Source organism: Miniopterus schreibersii (assembly GCF_964146895.1).
Source record: "Miniopterus schreibersii genome assembly, chromosome: 10".
NCBI lineage: Eukaryota > Metazoa > Chordata > Mammalia > Chiroptera > Miniopteridae > Miniopterus > Miniopterus schreibersii.
The window spans coordinates 33179439-33198523 of record NC_138110.1 but is presented as its reverse complement, the minus strand read 5'-3'; the positions used below and the strand labels follow the sequence as shown (position 1 = coordinate 33198523).

Genomic DNA, 19085 nt, shown 5'->3' with positions numbered 1-19085 from the left:
TTCGATGCAGGAGAAGCTGTAAAGAATATCTGGTTCTCTGTATTTCAGGCTCATCAGTGCCAGTTTGAAACGTGTCATTATTCTTGAGGTTGACATGAACCTTGTCTGGGAAGAACAACAAAATTGTGGAGAAATTGCTAACTAAAAAAAAAAAATTCCAAGTAACTTAATTTGGCTAAAACATTAGACTTTTTAAAATGTAAGCACTGCCAAGGATTTTTTTCTTGCTGAGTTGTGGACATATACCAAGTGCACATATACTAATGCACTATACTTAAGCCTGTGCAGCAAATGTCAATGTAAAATAAATTATTACAACTTGCATCTGTCGTCTAAAATGAAAGATAAAATGTGTAAAAAATGAAAAAGGTGCATAGAAATTGGTAAAGGAGAAAAAAATTCCAAGAATGTCACTGCATTTGGCCAAGGAGGGAGCAGAATATTTTTGTTTTGTTTTGGTTGTTTTGTTTTCGGTCATCCAGCTGGTCAACTGACTCGTTCGGAATATTTCATGGTTGTGTTCTGAGGCTCTAATCTCTCCAGGCAAGGTTCATATTTGAGTGGGTTACTCATTTTCCCTTTGTTGACTAAGTCAATAATCAGAATCAGCAGGTTTGGAGTCCGGTTGGCAGGGATCAGCCGCTGGGGTGGGAGAAGCAAGTATAAAAGCCCCAGGCGGCGGTGCGGCGCGAGCTCCCGGCTCTCGGCAGGATGGCTTCTCTGCGCCCGCTGCTCCTCGGCCTCGCTGCGCTGGTGCTTGTGTCTGAGGCCGGCCCTGCGGTGAGTGTTTGAGCCTGTGCAGTCCCTTTCGTACATTTCCTGTGTGTGCTAGATGAAGGAGAAGCGGCTTCCTCCAGCTTTGCCAACCTGCTTTTGTTGCTAAGGCATGGGTACCCAGAATCTATTTTTAAACATTATTGATTCAAACTTCAAAAAGAATGAAGTTGTGCAGAGCTCACCGAACTGGGGGTTGGATTCTGGGCTCTCTCCTCTATTGCTCTGGTTCGTTGAGGTTGCAATGCTTGGTGCTTCAGTTTCTCCAGGGAGATGGTAGAAATAAAGATAAGGTATGCATGAAACTATTAACACTGAATTTTTAGAAACACGTCCTCTTATAAAGTTTATTCCCTTTTAGTTAATCAAACTATTTTTTGATTGATCTTTGAAAGGCATGGAGACAAAGTTCTAGTCAGGTATGTAATTCTTTTTTTTTTTTTTTTTTTAAATATATCTTTATTGATTTCAGAGAGAGGAAAGGAGAGGGGGGGAGAGAGATAGAAACATCAGTGATGAGAGAGTCACCGATCGGCTGCCTCCTGCACACCCCCAACTGGGGATCAAGCCCGCAACTTGGGCATGTGCCCTGACATGGAATCGAACCCCGATTGCCTGGATCCTAGGCCGATGCTCAACCGCTGAGCCACACCCGGCTGGGCAGATATGTAATTCTTAAGTCCTCTAGAAGAACTACCCAATACTGTAAAAATGGATCATGAGATAGCCTGACATTAATCTGCAAAAACTAATAAGAGGGATTTACTTCAGCAACAACTGACTGAAATGCTCTTAGGAAGAACTACTTGGTTCGATGGCACATTACATCTTTTCAATAATTCCACTCAAATGGTGAGGCTTAACAAAGCAACTGTGCTCAGAGGGCCTATTTGCTCCCCTAAAATTCATTATACACCCGCCCCCTTGATTGCAGTGTGTCTGGAGGCAGAAACCATTCTTGCTTTGGAAACAATCATGTCTGTGTTTTACTGAGTAAGGGAAGCTCATTAACTGTCAACACTTGCATTGCTGGAAATGGGATTAGTATGTTCTGCCAGCCTTGTTCCAGATTTCTAACACCACGAAGAACAGACTCATTCATTCTGACCAGATTTGTTGACTTCTCACTTGTCTCCATGCCCAGGGCACTGGGGAATCCAAGTGTCCTCTGATGGTCAAGGTCCTAGATGCCGTCCGAGGCAGCCCTGCTGTCAACGTGGCCGTGAAAGTCTTCAAAAAGGCTGCCGATGGGACCTGGGAGCCGTTCGCCTCTGGGTAAGCTGCCCGACAAACCCAGATGTGGGCCTTCGGTTTATCTTCCCGTTCGCCTGCCACATGTTGGAGAGGGGGCCCACATCATTTGCTGAAGAATCTACAAATAGATTGAAAATTTGAGTAGAGGTCAAGGGGGCCCTGAGAAGGATGCCCTCCCCTTGCTTTGCTCAGCTGGGAGCAGGAGGAACCTGAGCCCATTTAGGGCACACGGAGGAGAGAGGAAGGAGCCGGCACCTCTTCTACTCCAGCAGTGGTTCACCACCCTTTTGGGTCACAGACCACTTCAAGGAGGTGATGAAAACTGTGGACTCCGTGCCCAGAAAAATACACATATACACACACATGCAAAAATGCTTATGGAATTTCAGGAGATTCCATGGCACCCTGGCATAACTCTCAAGCTGAGTCTTTGTCCTAGGATTTGAGGGAAGCTATACAATGTGTGTTCATTTATTAATAAAGAAAGGAATTGAGGGGCAGTGTTGACCAGGCACCTGCTGGTAATTTCTTTGGATCATCCAGAATCCAGGGCTTTCCTCTAGCAAAGCCTTGTGGAGCATCTACTCTGCAAATCTGGGGGCTGTCCTGCTCAACAAGAAAGGGCACAGGAGAGAAAGGCACAAAACACAAAGCACAGTCACAGAAAAATGACTTCTCACCCTCATTGACCACTTCACAATTTTTAGGGAGTTTTTCCACCTCCACTGGCAAGAATTTCAAAGAAAATGCGTAGTAGTGAACCTAAACCAACTAATTGAAAGAAAGGAACCCTCAGCAGAAAGTAACACTGCTAAATGTTTCCATCTCCTGGGAGGAAAGTTTCTGTGGGTTTTAATTGAATCCCAAGGACCACATTATGATTCTTCACCCATCATTGGGAAGACCATTTTCTTTGGTGTGGTTCCAACTGAGTTTTTATTTCTTAATTCATTTACATTTATAGAAATGCCAAGCAAAGTGTGGAAAGTAGCTAAGAGAATATTTCAACTAAGAGACAGAATGGATACCAAAAATATTCAGATGTCCATGTGAATCTTTTTTCTTATGACAAAACAAAAAAAGGAAATTAAATATTTACTTCCTGGAAAAACAGAAAGGTGGAAGGCAATGGTCAGAGTCAATAAAGATAACTTCTATTTCATCTGTCTTAGTTTTTGCAGTCTGTTGGAGAGCAATCTCAAACAACAGCTATTGAGTTGCTACTTATATGAAAATAGAAGTTGCCTAATTTTTTTTTTTTAAACTTAAAAAAGGAGTTGCCTAGTATTTTTATTGGCAAAGAGTTATCAAAGAAACTAAATATATAAATGATGGAAGAGTCAGATACGGGTTTTTCATTGTATTTTGGGGTTCCCACTGTGTGTACAAATGATACCACCTCAGAAAGATCCCTTACGACACGGATAAACCCTGGTGCCATGGGGAACAGGAGTCAGAGTGACTTAGGGCCACTTCCAGGGGTTGTTATGAAGCTTTACCCAAACACCAACCCTGAATCGTGATGACTCTTTTTGAAGTGAAACATTATACCTCTATCTTGTTCTCCTAAGAGAAAAATACCTATAATGAGCTTTTGGGGTGAAACATTTTTTTGGAAATTAACTGACAAATTTCCTGTCAGTTAATTTCAGGCATTTAGTAGAATTTTCACTATCCTGACCTGGTTGAGAAAATACATATTCACATACACAAACTGCTCGTGTGTGTGTGTGAGTGTGTGTGTGTGTGTCTGTGTGTTTGTGTGTCTGTGTGGTGTCACCTTGCCTTTAATCCCTAACTTAACCTAGACCTTTCACCTTTTAGGAAAACCAGTGAATTTGGAGAGCTCCATGGGCTAACGACTAGTGATAAATTTGTAGAAGGGATATACAAAGTGGAATTAGACACCAAATCCTACTGGAAGGCACTTGGCATTTCCCCGTTCCATGAGTATGCAGAGGTGAGTGTACAGACCCTTGAGATGTTTTTTACTGTTATTTTGTTGTTGTTTTTAATCCCAGGAAATGCACATTTTACACTCTGTGTACCATGGAAATGCATACCATAAAAAACGTCATTGAACTAGCACAGGTTCCCTTTCTCATTTCTACAATCAGAAACCCACAAAACTGAAAAGAAAATTTTCTTGCTGAGTTTGGTGAAAACTCACTCAGGGACATGGCCTGAACTTACATAATGCTCTTATAGTCTTCATTTATTCTACTGAGTATAAATATTTGTTTGCTGAAGCAATATTAATATGTTAAATTATTAGGCAGCCGTCCAGAGCCACTTAGAATGTTATGAAACAAAAGATAGATGTATTATTTTACTCTTCTAAAAATCTAAAAAATTCTTCGTTCCAAAACATCTGGAAGCCAGAGGTTTGGATAAGTGTTTTGAGGCAATGCATATAGAGACAATGAATTCAAAATAATAATGGCAACAGAATAGATAACAGTTATCAAGCATATATCACATGCCCGACACTGTTGTGTTTTCTACATTTAACCTATTTAATCTTCACAAACAACCCATTGGAGTCAGTCCTAATTTTATGCCCATTGTACAGATGAAGAAAACAAGGCTCGGGGAAGTTAATTAACTTGTCAAAGGTCACAGGGCTAGTAAGGGGAGAAATGGCAATATTTACCAATAGGGCCCAGGCTGAATTTAGACTCAGGCATGCCTCAGCTTTTTTCCTATGAGAAACCAAGCTAATAATAATAATGCCACATTTCTAACCCTTGGCGCACACTCTATTCCTCTACTTATGAGGTACTAAGAACCTCAAAGTTATACATGGGCCCAATCTCTCTGCCTCCCCCTTGTCTGTAATTCCTTAAGTCATTTAAAACAGATGTCTGTCATGGAAATAGAATCCACACATGTTGTTCAGAGTTAAAGATCAACTAATTGCACCAAAAATAGCTTGGCGTGAAAGGGAACCATTCTCTCTGGCTTAGTCATGGATGGGACTTTCAAAAGACATAAAACGGTTCTTTTAGTAGACAGTGTTGCCAGGGAAACTGTAGGGGCTTATTTGACTCCTAGGGCCCACAAATCACAAAGGTAGTCCCATCTACCAAGAAGCATGTCTCTGGCTATTCTCAGCCAGGCAGCAAGATACGGAGCCTGGATGCAGTCGGGTGCAGGGTTTAAACGGTGCCCACCAAAAAGCACGTGCCCCTAGAGTCTCAGGCCCCACCTAGAGCACTGGATCAGCCTCCCTGATACCCTTGTCTGCCCTAGATCTCAGCCTGATGAGATGATCTGAGAAGATTTTGTACTACCCGTGACGTTGCTCCTATTCATTAGACCACTCTTCACTCTTTTAGTATTCATTCAACAAACATTTTATAAACAAAAACCTATGTGTTGAGCACTCTGCTAGATGCTAGAGATTCGAAGAGAAAACACATCTCTGCCCTAGGAACGTATTAGGCAGGCATGAGCCAACTTGGATCCTGAATGGATATGGGGAATGAGAGAGTGAAAGTAGGCAAGCCTGAGCCCCACTGCCTCACTTTGGTGACTGGTGGATGCATGGTGAGCTCAGCCTGCCAGCTTCTTCTGATAAGGACCTCCCAGAACATTGCTATCCTTCAGCACTAGTCACCTCCTTCTTGGCCAGTGACCCAGGTGGCCATAGTAGACAGAGGAAGTTAGGAATTTCCCTTGAAGCTATTTGTCCTCTCCGTTTCATGGAATTTTGAGCACAGATTATGTCAGTTACAATTTTTAGGAAGAATTAAATGGGAACGGAGGCCAATGTCACCCTATTTGCCTCAGTCCAGGCATCTAACTATACCAGCACCTGCATCTCAGAAGCTCTACTAGATTTGCCTGAAGTACATGACTAACTGGAACAATACTTTGATTAACAACTTGCCCAATTAGAAAGCTTAAATGAACTCCAGTACATGTGTGTATTTCTGAATTCCATCATGCTCTTCCACACTCTGCTGGTATTGTAAATAGAACCCTATAAAGCTTTTACTTCATATTTCATTGCTTGTTACATATATAAAATACACTTGATGTTCCTGGTAGAAAATGCAAAGGAATAATTGGAGAAAAGTCTCTGGGTTTGGACACAGAATCCTTAACCTCTAGTCTGGTCCTGTCACTGTGTGAACTTGGAGCAAGCATTCTGATTCAGAGCTCTGGTTTTCTTATCTGTAAAATGAGAAGGTTTCCTTCCAGCTCTGACACTCTAGCTCCCTTAAGTCTGCAGTGCGATTGGCAGAAACCATTCTAAGACTTCAGATCACTAAATTCGGGTCTCTGCATTCTCCCCTCCTTTTTCTAAAACCAAAGAAATCAACAAGAGCATTTAGACTCTCTGTGATTTCCCTCAGTCAGACTAAGGCCACCTGATTTTCAGCATGAATTTTCAGCAACAACAACAATAACAAATAAGACCTTATCAGATAGGGAGTAGAGAAGAATTCTTGTTCTAAGGACTGCACAAGGCTCCACTGGTCAGCTTGCCAGCATATTTGGATTTTTGCCTTTTGTTCTGTTCCAAAAAACAAAATAACAAACATGATTTTTTATTTTTTGACAGTGGATTTCCAGTGATCTCTCTGTCCATGATTCTGGTTGTTGGGCTCTGTTAGAAATGGATCCTATCTATGTTCTCTCGTAGGTGGTGTTCACAGCGAACGACTCTGGCCAACGCCAGTACACCATTGCTGCTCTGCTCAGCCCCTACTCTTACTCCACCACAGCCCTCGTCAGCAGCCCCAAAGAATGAGGGACCCCTACTTCGGTCGATTTGAAGGAGGAGAAACAGGATTTCGTGTAACCAATAGCATTCCATTTTTATTAAAGCAGTATTTTCACTTTATAAGCTATATTAGACACTCAGGCAGAGGCAATAAAACATTCTTATTAAAGCACTTCTCATTTCATTTGAATTTGTATTTTTTATTCCCTTATTGTACTCTGGAAAATATTCCAAATTTTACAGAGAAACAAAGGAACTCAAAAACGTCTCCAGCCGAGCTCTGAGAGATATCTAAGTTTCCATAGTCCTTCCAGCTAAGCACGTACACAACATGGACTGCCGCCATTGAAATCACACATTCTGAAAATGAGAAAGCTTTCTTTTCCTTTAGCTTTCAGTGAGTAGCAAAAGACAAACTCTAAGGGCCTACTTTTTCACTCTGTGCATTCCCTTTAAGTGTTTTCTTGATTTCAAGAATAGCACAGCTCCACCAGGACAGACCTGCAGTGACTCAAGCCCTCTGATCCCGTTCAGACCAGCTGTGCTCCTTCTCCTAGTCAGCTGACTGAGGGATATAATCAGAGAACCCTCACAACCCCCATTCACTTAGGCAAATCCAATATTCATGTATTGAGAGACAACTATATGCTGAGCGCTATTTTAGGTGCTCTGAACATGAAGAGTAAGCTCAAGTGCTTGCGTTCAAAGAGCTCACATTCTTTTGAGAGGGTAGCTGGGTCAATGGGATTTGACAGTCTGTGGCACAAGGCACAGCAAAGGCAGGAAAAGGAATAGTAGCAAACTGGTTGGAGAAGCCAGAGGACTCAAAATAAATGTCGCTTAATCTGAATCCTGGTGGTTTATCAAGTAGAAAAGCAAGAATATGTTCTAGGTAGAGAGAGCAGAGAGTACAAGGCTGAGCCAAGAGAAACAACTTGGTAAGTTGAGGCAACAGATAGAGATTCAGAATGTTGAAGAGTAGGGGAGATTAAGGTGGGGGAAGTAGTGATACTGTAACGAACAGCCCCATATCACTGCGGCTCAACAAAAACAAAGTTCTTTTCTCACTCAGGCCAAGTCCAAGCAGAAGTTCTTGGTCTGGTGACCCTCAGAGTGGCTTTCCTCCAAATGGTGATTCAGGGCCCCAGTTTGATTTAGTTCGTGGCTTGAAGGGATTTGAATTTTTGCATAATCTCCAAGCAGGATACTGCAGGAAATTAGTCACCCAGTCAGCAAACCGGAGGAAGAAAGACAGTATTAGCACCCTCTTGCTGAAGTGTCACACGTGATTCCCAGTGCATTTCACTGACCAGAAATACTTACATGGTCTTATTTTAGATGCACTTAGTAATGTGGTTCCTGGCTGGGAGTCACTTCTCAAAACAACCCTATATTCTGGAAAAAAGACACTAACCATCTCTGCCACAGCAGGGTTGGGAATGGTGGGAAATGAGCCTGGAGTGAAGGGGGTTTTACCAACTACCTGTTAGAGCTGTGAATTTGTTGTATAGCAATATGGATCCATTGATGGGAACCTTGTCAATGGTCATCCCCCATTATTTCTTGTGCATAACCTCTAATCAGGATGCTGCAGGAAAACCTGGGTCAGGCCCAAGGCTTAGGCCTAAACATACATAAACAAAACAACTTTTCCATTTTCCTCCAAGTTCAAATCTAAAGTCTTGCCATGCTCTAGCTGGATGTAGAGAGGGAGAAAGACATTTCAAAAGAGTGGAATGTAGGTTTAGACTTTTTAACATGTACTGAGCTTTCCCACAAATATACGTAGTAAAATCAATGCCTCTGATTCTGTTGAATGAGGTTATCAAGTCTTTCCTCCATATATGTTGAGATAATGAGTACCAAGTTGCCATTTTTGTAAATTAAATGATCAAATATTGGCAATTTCACAAGATTTAATCTAATACCTACAGTAATTATATTGGTCTCTGACCTGCCTGCTTATAAAATGCTATTTTTCCATTTGGCTGCTATTAAATAGCTATGGATTTTCATTACCCAAGGAGTTTGAAAATATGAAACTTCCATTTATACATATATCAGAACTGAATTTAACTTTCCAACCCCCACTTCCTGTTGCTATCAGCAAAGGTAATCTTGTTCATGGAAATCAACTCAGTTTGACTTCTAGTTTAATACCTGGCCTCCTCCTTCCTTTCTGAATTTCATCTACCCTCTGGAAACTATGTAGTAGCATCTTGGCATAAAATGGAATGTGTTGTCTGGTCCCTGATAGTTCTCTGTCCATGCTGCTTCCACTGAAATGATCCTTTTCTCCTTTGTTCTTTGTCATTATGTGTTAGTATCTTGGCTTATGCCCTTTCACGGCCACTGTTATGGGTTGAATTGTATTCCCTAAAAAGATATGTTGAAGTCCAAGCACCTGTGATTGTGACATTATTTGGAAATAGACTTAGCAGATGTAATTAGTAAGCATGAGGTCATTAGGGTGGGCTCTACCCCATTACGACTGGTGTCTTCAGAAGGGGAAAATGCAGACACAGACATGCAGGGAGAACACCATGAGAAGACAGAAGCAAAGAGTAGAGTGATGCAGCTACGAGCCAAGAACATCGAGACTGACAGAAGGATTCTCCCCTACAAGTTTCAGAGGGAGTGTGGCCCTGTTGACACCTTGATTTTGAACTTCTAATTTCCAGAATGGTGAGACAACAAGTTTGTTATTTTAAGCCGCCTGACTTGTGGTACTTTGTTACTCACCCCAGGGAAACTAATATAGCCTCCTAAGGGAGTCTTCCATGTTTTATCCTGGGCTTGTATTCATTGACATCTTTGCCATTCTGAAAGTCAGATTTACATTCAGTATTTATTTTTATTCCTTTTTTGTACTTAGTGACACTGAACATTGTCTTATATTTATTGACCATTTGAATCTCTTTTGTGAACTACACGTCCGCATCATTTAGCCATATTGTACAGGGGCTTCCTTTATTTAGTATTGATTTATAAAAGCTCTGTGTATATTTAAGATATTGCAAGTTGTATTTGAAAAGTAGATGTGACAGAGGGAGGAATAGTTAAGTTGTAGAAAACCACATCAGCCAAGATACCTTGGTGGAGGTTAGTGTGATAATTGCACACAAGAGGGTGGGAACTAGGTTGTAAGAAGCAGAGAGTCGAAAACTCATGGGGCGGGGTGGGGATTTTAGATGGGTACGTTAGGTTCAGGCTATAGAATCACTGAATGCTGGGATTTGGAAGCTTTGGGGGGAAAAGAAAGCTGAGATACAGAAAGTTAAGTATTTGCTCAAAGCCATGCAGAAAGCTCTGGAAAGCCCTGACAGGCAGAAGATAAACAGATTTGTCACAGTAGTCCTTGGTTCCCCAATTAATTTAGACAGTGAGAAACTGCTCGCTAAAAGCCTTGAAGTAGTGATGAATGCAAATAAGAAAATCCTGCCAATAAAACTATCAACTTTGGTGGCCTCCAGTCAGCCCTACTCTCTTTGCCCAAAAGATAAATATGTTAATTAATCTCATTCATGGTCTTTCACACTAATCAGAAACCTAGGCTTCACTTACTTCCCTAAAGCTAGAGGGATCTTCATCATGTTTTATCAATTTCCCAGTGACCTCAGGAATAAGGGTATGGCTGAAAGTTTCACCCTATAATGGATAAATGTGGGGAGAAGAACTGTGATGATTAATGTTATTTGTCAACTTGGCTGGGCCATGGTACCCATGGTCAAACACAAGTCTAGATGTTGCTGTGAAGGTATTTTTAGACAGGATTAATATTTTCCCCAGTTTTGTTGAGATACAATTGACATATAATATTGTGTAAGTTTAAGGTATAAAACATGATGATTTGATTACATATATATTGTGAAAAGATTACCACCACCATAGCATTGCCAGATATCGCCTCGTGAACTGTTCACTGTCCATCAGGCTGGCCTCCTTGCTCTGACCTGTGGTTACTCATCACTTCACATGGTCACCTTTTTCTCTCTCATCATTTCAGATATAAACTTCGAATAGGAATGGTGTGCTCACTTTGTACATTCCTCTAAATGTATTCATATCTCTAGCTTTCCGCTCCTCTCCCTCCTCGGAGCCCTGTGCTGTGCTTTGGGAGCCTAGCAGGGAATGGTTGGGGATTGGTGCTGCCAGAGGACAAGAGGGAAAGTGTCAGAGAAGAGATCATGGATGAATGGAGTCATAGAAATTGCCGTGGTGGGAAAGGAAGGCATGGACATGAGCATGTGGTCAGTATTGCTAGAGGACACAGGTCAGAGCAAGGAGGCAGCCTGAGGGACAGTGGACAGCTCACAAGGCGATACCCAGCAATGAGACAGAGGAATCAGAGAGGAAGAACCCTGGAAGCTGGAAACCCACACAGAGTGTTGTTGCAGCATTATAGGCTGGTGATGATAAAAAACAAGGTTCAACCAGAAATCAGGAGACGAGAATAGTGTCAGTACTCTGTAGCTGAAATCCTGCAGGAACACATCCATGTCGTCGAACAGGTGGGATTTATTACTCATCCCAGCCAGAGGGAGCACACAACACTCTCACTAACAGAGTGTTAGAAAGAATCTATTATAGGATTTGAGCTTTGGTTGGGTAATTTGGGGGAGAGTCTAAGGAAGTGGGACTTCCCCCTGGATTGGATGCTATCAGAAAGTGGGGACAATTCTATGATTGAGTGTCCCAATGGTTTATCTGTAGGGAGGGCCAACCAGAGCAGAGATAAAACTGTAATCAGTAAAGTAGAAGCAGTTACTCCTTTGAGTGAGAGGGGAGATTTGGTATTTTGTGGGTTTCGCAGTGATTTTGTTTTCGTCTTACTTTGCTCTGGTCGCAGAGCGGCCTAGTTGATACTGATGTTCTGTGAGGCGGTTGTGTCCAGTGCAGTGTGTCACAGGCGGGCTTGTACAACACCGCGGCCAATTCCCAGATGTCAGGAGCTGCTTCTTCACCCCTTTCCCTCCCCAGTGTCTACAGAGGAATCTAAAGTAGAAATCAGGAGGGAGCAGTGGTAGCTCTGTTGTGGGGTGGGAGGGAGTAGAGGTGGCCATGGAGTCTCAGGCATGCATCCTGGCTAGTAGACTGAACGGATGCGGCAGTAACTGAGCTCAGGAATACGGACAGAAGAGGAGACTCAGTGTCAGAGATGCTGGGGATGGCGTGCTCAATTGCAGCAATGCTGAGCTTGAAGCACTCAACCCAGTTGTCAATGTCGTACCCTGGAAGGCCGCATTGTGTGTACATACAGGAGCAGAAAATGAAACTCACTAATACTAAAATACTTCTTAGTATTTGGATGGCACCTGTCAAACAACGACATCTGGGGCCTTTATGCCTTAAACTGTATTCCATCTACAGAGGTAGCTCCTGCTAGGAATTTTTATTTCTCACCCCAAGCCTCAGTTTTACAGCCAAGGCCTTGCTTTTCCTTCGGTTCACAGAACACCGCCCTCCCCTAGCACCGTTACTTCTTACTGCCTTTCAAAATGGAAATAAGCTTAGAATCAATTCCACTTTCCCAGCTCTCCGTTCTCAGTGGGTTAGAACTGCCCCAGTTAATTCGGAGCAGAGGCAGATGGTAATTCATCTTTGGCAATCAGCGCAGACGCCGGAGGGCTGTTCGGGAACCACTGTCAGCAAGGAGAGCGCGGTCGCAGGCTGCCTGCGTAAACAAACACTTGTGATGTGGTGCTTCCCTCGGCTTAGCAGTCACCCACCTGCTGTCGCTGCCCCTAAAGTCCCTCCCCAGGAGGCCAAAGGCTGTGAAACTGGGTCTAAGACATGATGTGGAAATGCAGTGGTGGGCTTAGGGAGAGACCCCTGAGGCTGGTATGAGAGGCCCGGGCAGCCGCCTCGATGAAGACTGCTGAGCTGAATGAACTCCTACTCAACAGCCTTCCCTGGGAAAGTGCACTTGGAAAATATATTGGAATAGATTTCCAAGTATCTGGAAGACAGTGTCTAGCACACAGTAGAGCTCAATAAATGCTTTCTCAACAGATGGATGAAAGGCTTGGCTCTGGGTAGGCAAATCGTTCTCATCTGAGCCTTTACAAGCCCCTTGAGTTTTTACCAGGGTGTTTTCCCCTTATACAGACACGTGAGAAATGGCACCATGACCTACCAATATACAAGAAATGGGCCAATTTGTTGAGAAACACTGAAGACTCCCAGCTCCAGAGAATAACCCTAGTCCAAATATTGAGTGCCAACTTCTGCATCTTTGGATTGATTTCAAGACCTTAGTCACTGAAGATGTTTAAAAATAGAAAGTCTATTTAAAATGTCCTTCTGCCTAGGGCCAGGGCCAAAAGAACAAAAGAGTCCTGTCATTCAGAACGACAACTAAAGCCTAGAGTGGGTTTTGCTTCAGCGTCTTGAAGGGCAGAGATCCTCTGCTATCCCAGGCCTCCCCACAGAGCAGCAGCTTGGGGTGGGAGCCCTGCCTGGGGCCCGCACTGCTGGGGGTCTGGTCCTACACAGGGAGTGGGGGTCCCTATATAGGAAGTTGGGACTTTGCCAGTAGTCAAGGCCCTTCTTGCCTGGGGTTCTAGAGGCAAACATACAGTAAAATCCATGACAGCTCTATAATGAATATCGTAGCCACACTGCCAGCATCCTTTCCATTCATTCCTCTTATACTGAGTGGCAATGAAAATGCTCTCACCCCGAGCTCCAGAAGGAGGGGAGTAAAGAGCCCATTGGTCTAAATCAATCAGTGAAATCTCATCATCTTTGCCATGGGTAGCTTAGGGCATCTATAATGGCCCAATCAGAGGGAAACCCAGGATTCTCTTTCACGGTGAGATAAAAATGTGGTGCCTCCTGAAGAATGCAGTATCACATGGGGTCACTCAACCCAGGATTTCTCCATCTCAAGATCCTTAATTTAGTCACATTTGCAAAGTTCCTTGCACAGGTTCTGGGAATTATCACATGGACATCTTTGGGGGAGAGTTATTCATTCCACGATAGCATACATATATTCGTTTTATTCTACACACATTGGTTGAGCACCTACTCTGTACCAGGTGCTGGAGCTATAAGAATGAATTAAGACGTGGGGGTCTCTTTTCAAGGAAATGTTCTCAGCATTGGAGACAGACATGAAAGAAAAAAGAGGAGGGAAGGGGAAGGGAGGGGAAAGGAGGGAGAAACAGGAAGGAAGGGAGGATTACCATTAAAATATTTTAAATTCTATGGTAGCATAATTTAAAAAAAAAAGCTCTGATTCCTGGGGGCCTGGAGGCCTCATAGAGGAGGGGCAACTGAGCTTGCCCTTAGAGCTAAGTAGGAGGCACCAGGCAAATAAATAGGAAAAAGCCATTCCTGGAGAGGAGACTGAATTACAGGGAGACAAAGATGAGAGAACATTAAATATTCAGAGAAAGGAAAGCGATTTTAGTTCATGACTAGGATATTTCATACTGAGAGACAGAAGATTGAAGGGTTATACTAAGAAGTTAAAGAATCCATGGGTCATGAGGAAGCTAGTGATGGTAAAGAAGGTAATGATATGATCTGATTTGACCGATGTTCTCCAGAGCCGCCTTGTGGCTGAGGTAGGTTGAATAAGGGGAACCTAAAGGCTGTTACAATTTCCAGGGGAGGGGTGCAAAATTCCATTTATATTTTTTTGTTTTAATTAATATCTAATAAAATAAATGGAAAGGAAAGGAACTAGCTAATCTTAAAGTTCCATTCCTATTCCAAAGTCCTGTGGTTTCATGATTTTTATTCAATCTGTTCTCCCAATGGACTTGGTAATCACAATACTTTAGCTTTGAGGCCTAGAGTAAAAACATTTACATCCAGGAAATTATTTTTGAAACTGATTGATTTTGAGAGAGAGAGGGAGAGAGAAAGAAACCCCAAGTGTTGTTTCACTTACTCACTGGCTGATTCTCCTGTCTGCCCAGACAGAGATCGAACACGAAACCTTGGCGTATTGGGGCAACGCTCTGAGCTACTCAGCCAGGGCCCAGGAAATGATTTTTAAAAGACGTTTTTAGATAAGCTACTCAAAACTGTTATTTAAAAAGTACTCAATTATGTTCTCCAATGTATACTAATAAGCCATTGGCTAGCTTTTATTTCCTTACAAAAGCACAGTCTAAAAGCAACACCGCGCTCTTTGCAACTTACAAGCAGCAAAAACCTTTCAAACTGCATTCTTTAGGACAAAGTTTGTTGTTCATTTTTTAAACGTTAATAAATTGTTGAGCTTCGTTGAGATTAAAGTCAGGAATTCGTTTCTAGAAAAGTTTTTATAAGACCTGTAAATTTCTAGGGATTATAAAATGTCTCCTCTGGTCCTTTTTCCGTAATCACTCGTTTCCTGGTTTATCTTGAGTGGGCAGCGCTATAGCATTTGGCTTTTTCTCTTTTCCCATTGAACTTCTTTCCTGTGGCTTTTTTGGTTTTTTTAAAATATATCTTTATTGATTTCAGAGAGAGGAAGGGAGAGAGAGAGAGAGAGAAACATCAATGATGAGAGTCATTGATCGGCTGCCTCCTGCAGGCCCCCTACTGGGGATCGAGCCCACACCCCGGGCATGTGCCCCGACCCGGAATCGAACCCCAATCTCCTGGATCCTAGGTGGATGCTCAGCCGCTGAGCCATGCCTGGCTGGGCTCCTGTAGCTTCTCAATGGATCCTTACTTTCACTCCTTCCGATAGTTGTGAGGACCAATAATAAGGTATTACATGGAAAGAGCTTAGAAAGTGCTTGGTTCATGTAATAAGGAATTTTTTTTTTTTTTTTTTAAATCTTGTCAGGATAATTGATTAAGTGTTCACCTTTTCCTCTGAAGCAACAATTAATGAGCCAACAAGGGGAGGGCGAGAGGCATGCACCAAGGCAAACTCTGCAGGTTCCGTCTGAGCCTGTTTTGGCCTCAAGCAGTGGTTTCCAAACTTTAGTACCAGCAGTCACCCGGAAGGCTTGTGGAAAGAGATCAAGGGCCGCACCTAGGGTTTCTGATATGGTCAGACTGGCCAGGGCTGAGAATTGACATTTCTAACCAGTGCCCTGGAGATACTGCTCCTACTGGCCCAACATGCTTTGAGAACCATGATCTCAAATAATCAGGCCTGGACCAAGATCTCCATCTGTTTGAAAAGTCCCCTCAGTCTGCATCAGCTGCAAGGCCACGTGAGTGGTGCAGGGACTATCTACTGCCATGGTTTTTCGTCTTAGCTTCATTTCAAAGTCGGCTGGAAACATTTTGAAGACTACCTATGCCCGGGCCCCAACCCCGACCAATGAAATCAGTTGTCTGGAGGTGTGGTCCAAGTGGGATTCTCACGTCAGTTGGCACCGAGACCCACTAGCTGAGAGTACTGTGCATTTTTAACAGTTCCTGAACCCTGAACAGCCCCTGAATCAGCTTCTCAGGACTTCCTAGACAGGGAATGAAAAGGGCCAGACCTCTGGGAAATTGTTCCAGAGTACCCTTAGATCCTCAAATCCAACTCAAACTGAAACTGTATCCCCTGAGATTCTACATTCTATTGTCTCAAGAGAAAAGCAATTTTTAAAAAACAGAACCCACACTCTAAGAGTTAAAACTGGAAAAAGCTTCACTTAACAAATACTTGAACTCCCATTAAGAGTGGCCAGCTAAGCATAGATCAGACTGACTAATGTTAGAGGGATGGAGGAGGGAGGGTGGGTGGAGGGGGAGAGAGTAACCAAAGAATTTATATGCAAATATGCACAATCCAAGGACACGGACAATGGTGGGAAGAGGGACTGGGGAGGGGGATGGGACGGGGTGGAACGGGTCATTGGGGAGAAAAAGGGACATCTGTAATATTTTAAACAAAAATAAAATTAAGAAAAAAAACCCTAAAAAACAGAACATGCACCAGAAATTTTTAAAAACTAAAAAAAAAGTTCCAGCTAAAGATGAAAAAGAAATGGTTCTGTCCTCAAGGACATCTCACCCCAGTCGGGCTACTTTTATGTATGCTTGAACATGCTTGATTATAAATAGATTGTAACTTTGATTGACATAATCAAAATTGATTTTAATGAGGTCAAAAACCTTTCTAAAAGAGAAACGGAGTGTCTCAACTAGGGGTCATTTGACCTAAGATTACATACGCAGTCCAGCTCACTTGAATGACAAGGGATTCATTTAAGGATTCCTACATCTCACAGAACACAAATGTCAGGGACACAGCAGGGCCTCACCAGGGACTGGGTCTGGAAAGCCATCAGGAACTGAATAACATTTTTCTGTCTCTGGGCTGCTTGAATCCCAACGTGAGTCCTCTCATTCTCTTTGCAGACCAGCTTCTCTGCTCACTTAGCCGTAAGGAAGGAAATTTGGGTTTGGCTCTCCCCCCAAAATTAACTCCCTCAGCCCCTGGGTCCCTTCAAATTGCTGAGAACCTGGTTGGCTTTGTTTGCCCATTGTTGTGCTCTCTGGTCAACCCCTTGTCCAGCGAGCTGTGGCCAAGAAAGCTAGGGTGTGGGGGACTCCTCCGAGGCGTGGGTAAGGCAGGTTCTCTGGGAAGGGACCATGGGCAGGGCTGCCATGAAAGGGTGGTTATTACCTTCCCCACATTAGCAATACTGTGTAAAAAAAAAAAAGAGCACAGTAAAAACATGCACACACAAATTTAGTGACATTTATATAATTCATCAAGAATAGTGACCAAATAGTTTTCTTTCTACTTGCTAACGTTAATCATTAGTTGATGAAGAACTCACTAAGTATTGGTTCTTTTTTGTCCAAATAACTTAAAGATTTGTTCTGTTTAAAATCAATATTAGGGTTCATTTTTTAATTTTAATTTTTTGGTTATATAAAAACATTGACGTGGTTCCAGTTCCTAACGACTGCCACCTCCCCACCACAGATTCCCTATCTGCATTCGTTTCTGGTTTGTCCCGCTAGTCTCTCTTTCGTAAAAAAGAAACAAAGACACACATTTTTTATTTCCCCTTTTTTCATTCACAAAAAGCAGTACTTTATACAGTGTGTGAACCCTATTTTTCCCACAGGACACCATTAGCCTGGAAACCAATACAAATCAGAGCATGGGACTCATGCCTCTATTTGGCTGCAGAGGGCTCCAGAGTGTGGGTGACCAGAGCCTGTTCAACCAGCTCCCCCAGATAGATACTCGGGTGCTTCCTTTTTTTTTGCTACTCTAAATAACGCCTCCATGAATAAACATGTACATATGTTGTTTCAGATCTGTAGAGATGCGTCTTTAGGGCAGAAGCCTATGATTTCTGGGACAAAGCACAAATGCTCTAGCAATTTTGTTGGCTGTTGCTCAACCAATTCCCCTCGGCAGAGGCTGTGGCTTTGCATCGTGCGTATGAGAGCACGTGGGGCTGCACAGCCTCACCAGGAGCGGCGGGAACATTTCAGGGGTTTTGCTCATCTGATAAGTCAGAATTGGTACTTCTATGGAATTTTAATCTCTATGTCTCTTATTGTAAGTAGAGTTGATCTTCTTTCCTACGGGACTCTTGGCCTCTTTTTAAATTAAATGTTTCAGTTTGAAGTACTGTAGACTCCTGTGCTGTTGTAAGAAATAATACAAGTTCCCTGTACCATTTCCCCAGTCCTCCCCCCATGGTAACATCCTGCAGAGTTACAGTGCATGTCACAGCCACCGCATGAACATCGAGAGGCCACACACAGCACAGTTCCTCGCCTGTCTTTTGGCGTGACATTTTTATGTGGACTACATAAGCACAACAACAATGAAAAACCCAGATAACCCCAAAAATGTCCCCTACAGAAAATAATTACACCATCACACAAAGTCTTTAGAACATTATATTTCATAAAAGACAATGATAAAAAAGTACAAACATTTCCATGAGAAGCAAAAAAAAAAAAATGAGAATACAAGAAATTACTAGCCTTTATTTCAGTGCATTTATGTAAAAGCCTTTCAGATCTTAATAAATAAACTAATTTTATCTTAAGTACACTTTCTCTTCCTGATAAACACCGCTATGGCCATCTTAGTTCTCTCAATTGGCATACTTACAAATACAAAGCAATAAACCTAGAGTGCTAATATTTGTCTGGAAAAAAAAATACATAAAGAAATAGAACAAAGACAAGCAAACACCAAATAAAATGACACAAATCTGCTTTCACTCATAGGGAGCCTCCAAAAGAGGGAGACTATTGTATTGCATATTTTTACATTTTGTTTTAAAATGGATATCAATCTCTTACCTGGGAAAGGAGTATAAGCAAGTTTTTAATATGTAATTTTGTACTTATATAATATTGTAAGCAAGGTTTTCTTACTGAACACTTTTTCACAAAATAT

At 42.4% G+C, this 19085-nt stretch overlaps 1 protein-coding gene across 1 annotated transcript; it reads left to right on the top strand.

Annotated features, from left to right (window-relative positions):
* Positions 1–453: 453 nt before the first annotated feature.
* Positions 454–6944, top strand: TTR (transthyretin). The gene is made up of 4 exons (XM_081150038.1): positions 454–780; positions 1919–2049; positions 3853–3988; positions 6680–6944. The coding sequence occupies exons 1-4, from the start codon at positions 712–714 to the stop codon at positions 6785–6787; spliced, it is 444 nt and encodes a 147-aa protein (XP_081006164.1). The 5' UTR covers positions 454–711; the 3' UTR covers positions 6788–6944.
* Positions 6945–19085: the final 12141 nt, after the last annotated feature.

Bases quoted from the DNA above. Each gene is read 5' to 3' on its own strand.
- TTR (XM_081150038.1), top strand. From the start codon at position 712: ATGGCTTCTCTGCGCCCGCTGCTCCTCGGCCTCGCTGCGCTGGTGCTT. The intron at 781-1,918 runs GTGAGTGTTTGA...CTCCATGCCCAG, and splicing joins TGTCTGAGGCCGGCCCTGCG to GGCACTGGGGAATCCAAGTG. The intron at 2,050-3,852 runs GTAAGCTGCCCG...TTCACCTTTTAG, and splicing joins TGGGAGCCGTTCGCCTCTGG to GAAAACCAGTGAATTTGGAG.